Below are 15,745 nucleotides of genomic sequence, written 5' to 3' on the forward strand. Positions count from 1 at the left end.
CATGAAGGTGTCCGTGCCTGCAGAAAGGTGTGAAAAAGCAGGAGAAAAAGGAAATGGAGAAAATATATGGTCCAAGACGGGATGTGGAAAGGTTGGTTAATAAAAGAAAGAAGAAGTAGAAAGATGAAAATAAAAGGGGAAGATAAGCAGACAAAAAAAATAAAAAGATATAAGGACAAGAAAGGACACAAAACTATGTTTTTTCCCCCAATATTACACACCCAATGTAAAACCTAGTGTTTGTCTAAGTGGCTTGATTATCCTGTAACTGCGTAGGGAGGCCTTGGTTTACACAGCGAGTACAGCAGGCTAGCCAGACTCCTGGGCTGCTCTGCACTATAGGCCCTACGATGATAACATGGAGTCATGCCAGGTAAGGGGTGAGTAAATGAGAAGAGAATTATAAGACCGAATCCTCTTCTCCAGTTCTGTTTCCGAAAGCTAATCATCCCTCTTCAAGCCTTTCTACACATGATCCCTCATTGCCACACTATCCCTTCTTCTAGTTGTCCTTCCTGTTGCTACTCCATCCCTCTGTTCTCCTAGCCCAATAGCCTCCACTCTTCATCAATTACCTGTGTACTCCGGGAAGCAGATACTAAGGGGAGATTTCTTAATTTTCTGCTCGAATATGTCCTTCTTGTTGAGAAATAGAATGATGGAGGTGTCTGTGAACCATTTGTTGTTACAGATGCTGTCGAACAGCTTCATAGACTCATGCATGCGGTTCTGTGGGTATAGAGAAAACAACGTCAGTCAGTCTGCTGTGTGGCTCTCTTTTTAACTATGTCACACAAAATAAGAGAAACAAGTGAAGAAAGGAAACTACAAAGCAGAACAGAAACTAAACTTGAAATGCCCCTTCCAGGAGTTAAAGCGTTAACTGTATATGAGCCACTTCCCCCGAGATCCAAGAACCTTCTAAAATAAAGTGTCTACAGTATTTCATTATCATGATCCTGTTTGCCACAGTGTCATGGTAATATGTTAAGTATGACAAGTATGCAGCATCCTGGGAGGGTAGCCTTGTTCATGCACAATGTTATTAGGTACGTAGCCTTGGTCTAGGACAAACCCTGTGTGCTTCTCTCTAGAACAGGGATGGGAGGGCATGCAAAATACATTTCTAGACAATTGATACGTAATTTCACCAGGGTGTTTGTAGAGTTGGAAGCAGACACTCGATCTGGTGTGAGTGAATTGTTGCCTTGTTCCCAATAACAGTGGAAAAGACACAAAGAAGAAAGTCACGACTGCTCCTTTACAGCCAATCACATTCCACTTAGAGCAGCAGAGAGGGCTCGCACAACCCAATCAGATTAAATAGAGCAGAGGAAAAAGCCAATCATAATCTGTTGATAGAACAAGATGAGTCACAGAGACTGTTCTTGTAGTGTTAGTAATTCTTAGAAAATGTAAGAGAGAAAGAGAAGAGATAGGAAAACTAATGACCATAGTTTAGCATTTCTCTCATCAGTTGATTGAGCCTCTGACAAGTAACTCTGAGAACAAGGCAACGCATACTACAGTACAGACAGTGTCATATCATCCTCACAGTGCAAGTCACAGGCACTCACAGGTAAATACACACAGTTACATAGAGTACATACACACTATGTACACATAGAATCACATCACAGCCAGAAGGAGTGCTGCTTTTAACTCTTTCCAGATGATTTTAGACTCTTTGTCCTGGTTTAAGATTTCATACCTGTACACATGTTTGGTGGGAGGGCCCTCTGTGGAACCAGGTGGGTTTTTAGCATTTGGCGATTGGTTAGAGAGGACAGCCGGTGGCGAGAGATGACAGGAGAGGAGCTGAGACGAGAAGACGTTGAAGGAGAGACGAGAGCTGCTGGGGGGGCTCAGTGGAGCAGAGATGGACATGCACAAGGGCCCAACTCATCTCCCCTCTTAAACACACACACGTGCACGCTCGCAGAAGCAGAAACGCACCCACAGTCATGTGCTAGCACGCACACACACACTCCCCCCAACGATAAAAGGAGAAAACTGTAGAGCAGGCAGGAAGGACCGAAACCAAACCTTGCAGTTACATTTATTGAACAGGATTGCTGTAGAAACATTTTTTCGATGCCCTGCTGTGCACGTCTTTGAGTGGGTGCTAATACTTGCATGAAGGGGAAAAACAGGGAAAGGAAGCCAGATAGAGGGAGCAAGAAATTAATCCGTTTGTGTGTGTGTGTGTGTGTGTGTGTGTGTGTATGTGCTGATACACACGTGCGGGCATGTGTATAGGAGTCCAGGAGTAAACAAATATGACTTTGATTTAGGAGCCCGTCAACCTGTTAGAAGAATAGTTCAATAGAGCCATTGTTCCTTCCTCGTTTGGTTTATCATGTCTGTTAATCAGTCTGTACTGAATTAAGGGAATTGCCTTCTATTCTCAAACATTTTGTTGTATTTTCAAGTAGGATTATCCTGAACTATAGAAATAGTTCTAAAATAAACCCAGCTGCTTTTGGAAATGGCAGTAGAATAAATGTAATGAGGCTTTTAAACAGGCCTGGGAGAGATTATACTGGATGTTAGAGTTGTATATCGCACATATAGGCCCCGAAAACACTGTTCACGCACTGCCATTGGTCATGGGGGTGCTCAGGGATGCTCACTAACTAAGCAACTGTATGGAAATCAACTCATTTGCCTTGGCATTAACACCAGCTGATACAACCAGAGGTTATGGTAGAGAACTGGGTGGAACCAGATGGGAAGTGTGACTGCTGTGTTTGCATAGAGAGAAATACAGTAACTATGTGGTCTAATCTAATGCTGTGTTATGTAAAGCTTCTCACATATTTTTGCTTATCAAAAAACTAATCCAAAATGAATCTGCACTTGCATGTGAACGGTCATATCAATGTAAGCTACTGTACATTAGCAATGTGTTTCAGAGCAGAGATAAACGTGAGGATCCATAGATAAAAGGGTTGGTAATGGTAATTGTGAACCCTTCATTTCAACATGAGTAGCAGGAAACCAGGGATGTGGTACACTGGCGTACCACACCTCCCCGCAGCCCTGGCAATGCCCTTTTAGTGTAACAGCTGTTTGAAAAGATTGACTGAAATTTCAGCCTGTTTTAGTGGGATGGAGTTATGACATCACCAGGCAGTAAATTAGTAGACCAATAAGAAAGAGAGTTCCAAACCTCTATGCTAATAACAGCTAGTTTTCAGTTTCCCCCTTCCCACTCAGACCAGTCCCAGCTAAATGTGTAGAATAGCAAGAAGTTGGCCGTTTTTATTACTCGGACCTCGCGAAACGGCGTTACGCCACTGGATGTGTACTGTACATACAGCGCCTTGCAAAAGTATTCATCCCCCTTGGCGTTTTCCTATTTTGTTGCATTACAACCTGTAATTTAAATGGATTTGTATTTTTATTTCTTGTAATGGACATACAGAATGTAATCCAAATTGGTGAAGTGAAATGAAAACAATTACTTAAAAAATAAAAACCTGAAAAGTGGTGTGTGCAGTATGTATTCACCCCCTCTGCCATGAATCCCCTAAATAAGATCTGGTGCAACCAATTACCTTCAGAAGTCACATAATTAGCTAAATTAAGTCCACCTGTGTGCAATCTAAGTGTCACATGATCTGAGTATACATACACCTGTTCTGAAAGGCCTCAGAGTCTGTAACACCACTAAGCAAACGGCACTATGAAGACCAAGGAGTTCTCCAAACAGGTCAGGGACAAAGTTGTGGAGAAGTACAGATCAGGGTTGGGTTATAAAAAAAGAAAGAAACTTTGAACATCCCACGGAGCAACATTAAATCCATTATTCAAAAATGGAAAGAATATGGCACCACAACAAACCTGCCAAGAGAGGGCTGCCCACCAAAACTCACAGACCAGGCAAGGAGGGCATTAATCAGAGAGGCAACAAAGAGACCAAAGATAACCCTGAACGAGCTGCAAAGCTCCACAGCGGAGATTGGAGTATCTGTCCATAGGACCACTTTAAGCCGTACACTCCACAGAGCTGGGCTTTATGGAAGAGTGGCCAGAAAAAAAGCCATTGCTTAAATAAAAAAATAAGCAAACAAGTTTGGTGTTCGCCAGAAGGCGTGTGGGTGACTCCCCAAACATATGGAAGAAGGTACTCTGGTTAGATGAGACTAAAATTGAGCTTTATGGCCATCAAGGAAAATGCTATGTCTGGCGCTAACCCAACACCTCATCACCCAGAGAACACCATCCCCACAGTGAAGCACGGTGGTGGCAGCATCATGCTGTGGAGATGTTTTTCATCGGCAGGGACTGGGAAACTGGTCAAAATTGAAGGAATGATGGATGGCGCTAAATACAGGGACATTTTTGAGGGAAACCTGTTTCAGTCTTCCAGAGACTTGAGACTAGAACGGAGGTTCACCTTTCAGCAGGACAATGACCCTAAGCATACTGCTAAAGCAACACTTGAGTGGTTTAAGGGAAAACATTTAAATGTCTTGGAATGGCCTAGTCAAAGCCCAGACCTCAATCCAGTTGAGAATCTGTGGTATGACTTAAAGATTGCTGTACACCAGCAGAACCCATCCAACTTGAAGGAGCTGGAGCAGTTTTGCCTTGAAGAATGGGCAAAAATCCCAGTGGCTAGATGTGCCAAGCATATAGAGACATGCCCCAAGAGACTTGCAGCTGTAATTGCGGCAAAAGGTGGCTCTACACAGTATTGACTTTGGGGTGAATAGTTATGCACAAGTGTTTTTTTGTCTTATTTCTTGTTTGTTTCACTAGAAAAAATAAACAAAATCGGAAAAATGCCAAGGGGGCGAATACTTTCGCAAGGCACTGTAGCCCCGGTGTAGGAAACTGTTGTTCATTATGTTGATATATTCAACTAAGGAAAAGTACATGACTCATATTAAAAGGAAATTACTGTGCTGCATTGTAGAGTGTTTTATGGAGATATAGACACAATTAATTAAGTGTGTGTGTGTGTGAAACTCACCGTGGTTTCGTCTTCATGCAGCACCTGGTCGTACCCACTCAGTGCCACACAGAAGATAATGGCTGTCACGTCCTCAAAGCAGTGTATCCATTTCTTCCTCTCCGACCTCTGACCTCCCACATCAAACAGCCTATGGAACACCCACCATCCATTACACGTGCACAGAAAAACCAAAAGCAACCAGAGGATCACATACTGTAGTATAAAGTATACAGTAAAGTATACAGTGTCAGTACAATATCTACCACATACAGTCAGTCTGACATAGCAAAAACACATTGGTATGGCATATCTCTATTCATTTTGAAATTGCTCCCACTTATAGTTTGAGTAACATAGCTACTGTAATTTTCCCATTGAGGTTAGGCTCATGCACAGATTTCCAACCCCTCCCTACATCTGAAGAACAATGGATTTCAAAGGGTTTGCTGCCACAGGCCAGCAAACAGAAGGCTGTAGAGGTCTCTGTACTGTAGATACAGCATTTCAGGTCAGGGGCAGGGCACACCCACAACTGCTGGGGTTACTGGAACAGGTCTGGGAAAGGACAACAGTCCAGTACCACGAGACTAGAACATTCTTTAGTACCGGAACACTACATTAGCCCTCGCAAAAAGCCTGTCAGAGAGCAAGTTTTAGGATCAAGAATTAATGGAACATCAAAGCATGACAGTCCTGCACTGTTTTATACATATTATATTAAAGGCCCAGTGCAGTCAAAAACGTGATTTCCCTGTGTTTTCTATATATTTACACACCGAGGTTGGAAAAATACTGTGAAAATTATTATAATGCCGTTTTAGTGTAAGAGCTGTTTGAAAAGACGGCCTGAAATCTCAGCCTGTTTTGGCATGATAGATATTTTGCCCTGCCTGTTGACATCACCACGCAGTAAATTAGTTAATAGACCAATAAGAGAGCTCCACACCTCTCTGCCAATAACAGCTAGTTTTCAGTTTTCAGTTTAGACCACTCCTAGAAATCCAATCAAAATTATTGCTTGAGAAATTTAAAACAATCATAGTAAGGTACTTAATTGTTACCCAGAAATGATTTAATAGAGATAAAAATGGCTGAATTGGACCTTTAACACATTATTTTCATAATGTATGTTTTGTTCTCAATCAGCTGACTGAGTCAGAGAAGGAGATGAACAAAGAGCTGCTTTGTGCTAGCAGGCCCTTCAGGCAGGCAGGCAGGAAGGCTGCTGTGTGAGGAGCAGAGGAAAAATACAAGCCCTCTGTTTTGTGATAGAAAAACAACTGATATTAACATGATTAACATGATCATGTTAAACCAAGCTAAATGGAAAGGAAAGGTACCTAGTTAGTTGTGCAACTGAAATGTGTCTTCCGCATTTAACCCAACACCTCTGAATCAGAAAGGTGCGAGGGGCTGCCTTAATAGACAATCACATCTTCGGCGCCCAGGAAAGGGTGGGTTAACTGCCTTGCTCATCAGGGGCAGAACAACAGATTTTTTACCTTGTCAAAAAACAAGCTGAATTGGGGATTTTAATTGCACATCCCGCTTTTTCAATGTACATCCCACTTTAAAAAAGAATGAGTAATAAAATGAATTGGTAGCACTAGATTTTACAGTGCATTAAATACCACAAAATATCCAGGTAATACTTAATGATTTAAACTTAAATAGTATGTCTTCAGGTTTGGCAGGTCTAGAATAATTAACTAGAGATTATAATTTAAATATAGATTCAGTCACAGCTCCTTTTCTCCCAGCGCTCTGTGCTGATCCCAGTGCTCATTCATTTAAAAAAAGAAAATGTTAATTGCCATGGTATAATAATGAAAAAAAAAAATGAATCTAGGGTACAATCCATGTATAACACATCATAATCACCATTTAACCACACATACTTTAGCTACAGAAGAATACCGTTTACACAACCAGGTCTCAGAGCATTTCGTATGATTCTGTATGTAAATCCGAGACACTTAGTATGATATGTAATGTTTCGTATGGTATGTATTCATTTGGGGATGTCCATCACCCATTTCGTATGATATATTGTGAATTACAATTCATATTATTTGTTCCGAATTTGCAAATTGTACAATGTTATGAATTTGCAAAACGTATGATATGTTGTGAATTCTAGCTAAGTGGCTAATGTTTGCAAGCTGGCTAACGTTAGCTAGGCTAGGTTTAAGGTTAAATTTAGGAGTTATGTTAAAGGGTTAAGGTCAGGGTTAAGGGAAGGGTTAGCTAACATGCTAAGTAGTTGAAAAGTAGCTAAAAAGTAGTAAGTAGTTGAAAAGTTGCTAATTAGCTTACAAAAGTTTCCCGTGATGAGGTTCAAGCTTGCAACTTTTGGGTTGCTAGACATTCGCGTTATACGCCCACCCAACCACCCTACTTTTGACTTTGCCTTAAATAACCATCTGTCTTGTGCAACCATACCAAACGTAACCTATCATACTAATCATAATACATTTACTATGTTATGTCTAGTCTATGAGACTAGACGTCTAGTCATGGTTCCATGAAAAGGTCAACGTAAATGCAGCATAACCAGTTGGAATATATAAAAAAAAAAAATCATTAAGTAGTTAGAGTAGAGAGATATTTGAGGAGGAAGAGGAGCACTGAGCCAATGTCTTACCTGAAGTGCAGGTTCTTGAAGACGAAGTGAGTTTCTACAATGCCAGTGGTCTTGACTCGGGTTCTGAGGATGTCCTGCTCTGTGGGCTGGTAGTCAGGTGCACCGATCCGGTCTAAACTGTCTAGGTAGCTGAGGAAAGACAGAGGCCAGTTAGGATCAATCCATTGGACTAAACTGTAAGGACTGAAAAAGGGCCTCTGTGTAATTCTGGGTCAAGTACACACTGGTTTTCATTGCACCACAGAACTAAATTAAGTGATTCAAATCATTGATTGGAGAGATAGTAGTCTGGCCTAAAACCCAGAGGACTAGACAACATTGGAATTTGAAGGGCTGGAACAGTGCACTCCAGTTACGAGGCCAATAATGGACATTTTAGACAGGAAATATCAAAGACTGGTCTATTGCTCAAAATATAGCACAACATCAGCTAGAGCAGCTGGGATTGCTTAGGACTGGGTGCAAATCTACTGCTCCACATGTAGGAGTGGTGACGATCAATATAAGGGGAAATAGACAAGGATGACAACCCAGGAAAAACAAGCTGTAACTCCCTCCGTGTGGAGAGGACCATACATCACACCCAAGACTAACCAACAGTCAGCACCCAGTAATGTGGTAGAGGATCATCACACCCAAGACTAACCAACAGTCAGCACCCAGTAATGTGGTAGAGAGGTTCATCACACCCAATACTAACCAACAGTCAGCACCCAGTAATGTGGTAGAGAGGTTCATCACACCCAAGACTAACCAACAGTCAGCACCCAGTAATGTGGTAGAGGATCATCACACCCAATACTAACCAACAGTCAGCACCCAGTAATATGGTAGAGGATCATCACACCCAAGACTAACCAACAGTCAGCACCCAGTAATGTGGTAGAGGATCATCACACCCAATACTAACCAACAGTCAACACCCAGTAATGTGGTAGAGGTTCATCACACCCAAGACTAACCAACAGTCAGCACCCAGTAATGTGGTAGAGGATCATCACACCCAAGACTAACCAACAGTCAGCACCCAGTAATGTGGTAGAGGATCATCACACCCAATACTAACCAACAGTCAGCACCCAGTAATGTGGTAGAGGATCATCACACCCAATACTAACCAACAGTCAGCACCCAGTAATGTGGTAGAGGATCATCACACCCAAGACTAACCAACAGTCAGCACCCAGTAATGTGGTAGAGAGGTTCATCACACCCAAGACTAACCAACAGTCAGCACCCAGTAATGTGGTAGAGAGGTTCATCACACCCAAGACTAACCAACAGTCAGCACCCAGTAATGTGGTAGAGAGGTTCATCACACCCAAGACTAACCAACAGTCAGCACCCAGTAATGTGGTAGAGGATCATCACACCCAAGACTAACCAACAGTCAGCACCCAGTAATGTGGTAGAGAGGTTCATCACACCCAAGACTAACCAACAGTCAGCACCCAGTAATGTGGTAGAGGATCATCACACCCAAGACTAACCAACAGTCAGCACCCAGTAATGTGGTAGAGAGGTTCATCACACCCAAGACGAACCAACAGTCAGCACCCAGTAATGTGGTAGAGAGGTTCATCACACCCAAGACTAACCAACAGTCAGCACCCAGTAATGTGGTAGAGAGGTTCATCACACCCAAGACTAACCAACAGTCAGCACCCAGTAATGTGGTAGAGAGGTTCATCACACCCAAGACTAACCAACAGTCAGCACCCAGTAATGTGGTAGAGGATCATCACACCCAGGACTAACCAACAGTCAGCACCCAGTAATGTGGTAGAGAGGTTCATCACACCCAAGACTAACCAACAGTCAGCACCCAGTAATGTGGTAGGTTCATCACACCCAAGACTAACCAACAGTCAGCACCCAGTAATATGGTAGACATCAACCAAGACTAACCAACAGTCAGCACCCAGTAATGTGGTAGAGAGGTCCATCACACCCAAGACTAACCAACAGTCAGCACCCAGTAATGTGGTAGAGGTTCATCACACCCAAGACTAACCAACAGTCAGCACCCAGTAATATGGTAGAGGTTCATCACACCCAAGACTAACCAACAGTCAGCACCCAGTAATGTGGTAGACAGGTTCATCACACCCAAGACTAACCAACAGTCAGCACCCAGTAATGTGGTAGAGGATCATCACACCCAAGACTAACCAACAGTCAGCACCCAGTAATGTGGTAGAGGATCATCACACCCAAGACTAACCAACAGTCAGCACCCAGTAATGTGGTAGAGGTTCATCACACCCAAGACTAACCAACAGTCAGCACCCAGTAATGTGGTAGAGGATCATCACACCCAAGACTAACCAACAGTCAGCACCCAGTAATGTGGTAGAGGTTCATCACACCCAAGACTAACCAACAGTCAGCACCCAGTAATGTGGTAGAGGATCATCACACCCAAGACTAACCAACAGTCAGCACCAGTAATATGGTAGAGGTTCATCACACCCAAGACTAACCAACAGTCAGCACCCAGTAATATGGTAGAGGTTCATCACACCCAAGACTAACCAACAGTCAGCACCCAGTAATGTGGTAGAGGATCATCACACCCAAGACTAACCAACAGTCAGCACCAGTCATCACACCCAATACTAACCAACAGTCAGCACCAGTAATGTGGTAGAGGATCATCACACCCAAGACTAACCAACAGTCAGCACCCAGTAATGTGGTAGAGGATCATCACACCCAAGACTAACCAACAGTCAGCACCCAGTAATGTGGTAGAGGATCATCACACCCAAGACTAACCAACAGTCAGCACCCAGTAATGTGGTAGAGGTTCATCACACCCAAGACTAACCAACAGTCAGCACCCAGTAATGTGGTAGAGGTTCATCACACCCAAGACTAACCAACAGTCAGCACCCAGTAATGTGGTAGAGAGGTTCATCACACCCAAGACTAACCAACAGTCAGCACCCAGTAATGTGGTAGAGGTTCATCACACCCAAGACTAACCAACAGTCAGCACCCAGTAATGTGGTAGAGAGGTTCATCACACCCAAGACTAACCAACAGTCAGCACCCAGTAATATGGTAGAGGTTCATCACACCCAAGACTAACCAACAGTCAGCACCCAGTAATGTGGTAGAGGATCATCACACCCAAGACTAACCAACAGTCAGCACCAGTAATATGGTAGAGGATCATCACACAATACTAACCAACAGTCAGCACCAGTAATGTGGTAGAGGATCATCACACCCAAGACTAACCAACAGCCAGCACCCAGTAATGTGGTAGAGGATCATCACACCCAAAACTAACCAACAGTCAGCACCCAGTAATATGGTAGAGGTTCATCACACCCAAGACTAACCAACAGTCAGCACCCAGTAATGTGGTAGAGAGGACAATTAAACTGACACACACATATATTACATCCAAACATCTTCTCTCCCTTCATCTGTGTTTTATGTGTAATGGTGTCATTCACTGATCTGTGTCCAGTTGATCTTCATCTGTGAGACTTCGCTGGGAAGCTCCAATATTTGGCAGCAGTGTGTTAACATTCCACCCTGGCCACTGGCCTGGTGACACGACCCAATGAGGGGGGCACTTCCACTGCACAACACAACCCTACACTGCACGGAGCCGCAGTACGGTATGTTGCTGAATGCTTTTAAATGTGTGTACACGTGAAATGTTTGATAAATGACTAACACAAGCCGATGTTCAGTGGTAAATGTGCTGCATCCGTTGCCAAGCTCTCTGTTTGAGTGGCAGGCTGCCCAGCACTAATGCAGCTCATTAACAGTAGTGCCTTTGGCTGTGTCCATAGTACTGCTTCCCTGTTCATAATATAAGGAGAGGGGCAGAGAAAATAACACAAGGAGAAAGAAACAAACAAACAAACAAAGAAAAAGAAAGAAAGAAAGAAAGAAAGAAAGAAAGAAAGAAAGAAAGAAAGAAAGAAAGAAAGAAAGAAAGAAAGAAAGAAAGAAAGAAAGAAAGAAAGAAAGAGAGGATGGAGGCAGGCCAGGGAGATCGAGGAAGAGCAGTGGGGGAGACCTATTATGCAACTGCTGGAAGTGGAATGAGATGTCATATCTCTACAAAGTGTGTCCAAAGCTAACACTGACATGGCCATTTAAATTCAGATGAAACTTCTCCATAGAGCAGATTCACCCTGCCCTGCCATAACAGGCCAGCCCACCTGCACAGAGAGATGAAGTAAACCTCACTGCATCCAGGGGGCGACATCAACACAACAGGGAACACAGTCATTACTGTCAATTAATGTTTGATTCATGCACATCTTATTCATACCACAATATCAGTTCTTACAACATATCAACCAGCCCTAACAAAAAGCACATTTCCCCTCTATAAGTTATTCTTCTAAACCAAAAGAGCATAAACAAGATATAATGAGAATATAGGTTACAGCTCCTCCTTACTGTTTAAATATTACAAGGTAGCACACTCTCCTCTGCACCCTCTCTGTCTGTCCCTTCTTTGTCCATCACTGATTTGTTATCTCTCTCTCTCCTTTCTACCTTCCATTCCTCCTATCTGTGTTTGCCTCTCTCCCCATTATGATGTATTGTTTATCCTCAAATAAAAACTGCCAATGCAAATTTCAGCTGGCTATATAAGAGTCCATGAAGGACTGTGAGTGGTAACTTGTACAGTCTAGTCTCATACAATAGTGTCATAGTTTCATTGCCGTCTACTTTGGAACAGAAAGAGCACAGTCCAATGAGGAGTAAGCAGCAGAACGTGTCTACGTGTGTTTACTCCTCTGCCATGACACAATTAACATTTCTATCCAACTGGATATCAGCGTGGTCTGAATTAAATATGATTTCTGACTTATCTTCCAGCCAAACCTCACTTGAAATATTTACTGGAGTTCATTAAACTAACATCCATATTGTCCACCAATAACTAACACGATGAAAACAATCCCAAGGGATTTGAGGTCTGGTATCTGATGTAATATAGCAGTTCTGTGGCTCTGAGACCCAGTGGTGCTGTAAGCGTCATGCTCTCCCTACCAATATGAATAGTGATGAGGTTCTATCTATGCTGGGAGGATAAGACTGGGTCATCTGGGGTCTGTTGAAATGGTGTAGAGGTGGGGTGCGTAGGAGGGGGCTCTCTTTTGTATGGGGGACTCATCTGTCCCTTACTACTGGCTCCCTGCCAGTAAACTCCCCCCAAAACACACCCTCCACCCTTCTCTCTCTCTCCCCCTTTCCCCTCCTCCTCATTTGTCCAGCTTGAGTGCTCTGCATGGCAAATCCTCTCAGCACCATGCCTGCTGTCGGCTGCTTCCAATCACTCCACAGGCTGGTGTTGGAGAGGGAGGAGAGAAGGAGGAAAGGAGAGAGGGAGGGGAGCAGGGATGGTTGATGTGGCGGGAAAGAAAGGAGTTGGTGAGATCAATGGGAGGGAAATAGCAAGGAAAGAGGTGGCGCTAAAGAGAGCGATTCACAGAAAAAAAGAGAGTTCAGAAAGTAGAGGGCCGAAAGAGGAGAACAGAGAAAACAGAGAGAACTAAGTGTCCAGCTTTCAATAAATTCTCTTGTTTCCCCAAAATTCCAGTTGGAAGATTCTCGGCATAGGCGAAATTGCCACGAGGGATGGGGGGGACATGTCAGAACAGGTTGATTCGTCCCCCAAAGTAATTTCTTTAAAATAAATATGAGTAACTCTTCATATTAGAATTAATGACAATATGAGTGAAATATTTTTAATACATTTTTTGGTTTGAGGCCCCCCAGATAGAATATGAACACGTGATAAGGAATGGTAAAATGTGTAGAATTGCAGGAGATCGGTAAGAAATGTGGAGATCGGTAAGAAATGACACTACTGTAGCCAAATATCTTATTCAGAATTTTTTTTAAGCATGAAATGATCTGGCATGATGATGCGTTGATCAGTTATACATTTTTAAAGCCTTTATTTTGCGTTTTTTGCCCAAAGTCGACCTTTAAAGTAACTGTCCCGTTTTTTCAGATTCCTATGAAATATGATCTATAACTAATTACAATATGAGTGAAATAATTTTCCTTCTAAAAAATTATAATGAAGTATGTTATAAAGCAGCTTTTCTGTGTTGGAATGGTGTGGGCATACCCCAACACAGAATGGTGTGGGCATACCTCAACAACAGAATGGTGTGGGCATACCCCAACAACAGAATGGTGTGGGCATACCCCAACAACAGAATGGTGTGGGCATACCCCAACACAGAATGGTGTGGGCATACCTCAACAACAGAATGGTGTGGGCATACCCCAACAACAGAATGGTGTGGGCATACCCCAACAACAGAATGGTGTGGGCATACCCCAAACAACAGAATGGTGTGGGCATATAATGATGATTAAAAAGATGAATACAAGTAGATCAATGATTAAAAAGATTAATACCAGTAGACGATGATTAAAAAGATTAATGCGAGTAGACCTATCATTAAAAAGATGAATGTGAGTAGACCGATCATTAAAAAGATGAATGCGAGTAAACCGATCATTAAAAAGATTAATACGAGTAGACCCATGATTAAAAAGATTAATACGAGTAGACCCATGATTAAAAAGATTCATACGAGTAGACCCATGATTAAAAAGATTCATACGAGTAGACCCATGATTAAAAAGATTAATACGAGTAGACCCATGATCAAAAAGATTAATACGAGTAGACCCATGACTAAAAATATTAATATGAGTAGACCCATAATTAAAAAGATTCATACGAGTAGACCCATGACTAAAAAGATTCATACGAGTAGACCCATGACTAAAAAGATTCATACGAGTAGACCCATGATTAAAAAGATTCATACGAGTAGACCCATGACTAAAAAGATTCATACGAGTAGACCCATGACTAAAAAGATTCATACGAGTAGATCGCTGATTGCCCAGCTCATCCTCCTCAGCATTTTTTAAACGGTCTGTTTGAGATTCAAGTTTGAGGTGTTTTAAAAAAAAGTGTTTTCCCATTTATATTTTGGCCACAAATACGAGTGTAGGATCAGTCAACAACATTATTTAGGTATGAGTTAACAGAATTAACTTTTAAAAGTACAATTTTCACTGGACAGTTACTTTAAAACTAACAGTTTCTCTTAGCCTCAAAGCAAAATGTTTAGAGTAGCAGGAAAATCGCAAGGCAAAAAACAAAGAAATTGCATAACAATCTATAAAACAACACGTTTCTCTCTGCCACATGGAACATTTTGCATAATTGCAGGAAGTCTGTTTACCCCTCCTACCCCTCATGTTTGTTGGGGTTGGGGGGCCTTCCACATAGGGAGTGGGGATGAGCCACACATGGTAACAACTTATCTGATGGGCCTCTGGCAAAGTTTGTGGTAAATCACAGCACTGCTTCTGCGATGCTGATGGGTGGTGAGCTCTGTAGCACAAAATGGCTGCCATGTATGATCTAGTTGGGAGCTATGATATATGCTTTTTAAATTGTATTTTTTATTCTTTAAATAGCAACATATTATTTCAATTGATGAGAAGAACAATGTGTACTTTGACTACAAATCTTAAAATGGTGCTTTTGGTAAACATACTCCTCACAAGAGCACTGTCTGAGAACACACTTTACCAGTGTAATAAATGTGCACATTGAAACTAAATGGGTCACAAATGAAGAGCATCCACACACTGATAATATATCACTGAGGTCATATCCACGGCCACTGAGAGAGAGAGGGGAGAGAGAGAGACTGCTCTGAGTACCATGACTCTTAACTCTACATATCATGTGGGCTGCTTTCATATGTCAAAAGACATTGATAGACATATCCATCCATATCACCTCAAAGTGTTATGCAACGTTTCTATAATGCTGATCCGGACAAAACTGAATTAGTCTTGAATGAAATCCTGGACTACCAGTAATCAAACATCATTCCTAAATGCTATGACATTTACAACACAATTAATTGTGTTCCATGTAAATGTGAAATAAATGTGTTTCGTGACCTTTCGCAGGACACACTAATATAAATGAATTTTCTCAGGAATGCAATACTATGGGCTTAAGCCACCTCAGAGAAGCTGAGCAACTCGCTACTGGCTATGTCCTTTAATCATTCCCTCTCTATCCTGCTCCAGTCTACAGTGTCACAGTG

The 15,745-nt window shown here is 42.3% G+C and overlaps 1 protein-coding gene across 3 annotated transcripts in view; it reads right to left on the reverse strand.

The window, feature by feature from the left end:
* The window catches only part of gnao1a (guanine nucleotide binding protein (G protein), alpha activating activity polypeptide O, a), a 126,983-nt gene that overhangs the window by 7,626 nt on the left and 103,612 nt on the right, over positions 1-15,745 (reverse strand). Inside the window, exons 5-8 of one of the 3 annotated variants that reach the window (XM_024379392.1) lie at positions 7,608-7,736; positions 4,982-5,111; positions 576-729; positions 1-17 (exon numbers count right to left, since the gene is read on the reverse strand). The exon at positions 1-17 is cut by the window's left edge and continues 3,028 nt beyond it. In XM_024379392.1, the coding sequence (XP_024235160.1) occupies positions 1-17; positions 576-729; positions 4,982-5,111; positions 7,608-7,736 (430 nt within the window). The remainder of the gene's footprint in view (positions 18-575; positions 730-4,981; positions 5,112-7,607; positions 7,737-15,745) is intronic. The other 2 variants (XM_024379394.2, XM_024379393.2) reach the window with 2 other exon arrangements.

Source organism: Oncorhynchus tshawytscha, linkage group LG19 (genome assembly GCF_018296145.1).
Source record: "Oncorhynchus tshawytscha isolate Ot180627B linkage group LG19, Otsh_v2.0, whole genome shotgun sequence".
Classification (NCBI taxonomy): Eukaryota; Metazoa; Chordata; class Actinopteri; order Salmoniformes; family Salmonidae; genus Oncorhynchus; species Oncorhynchus tshawytscha.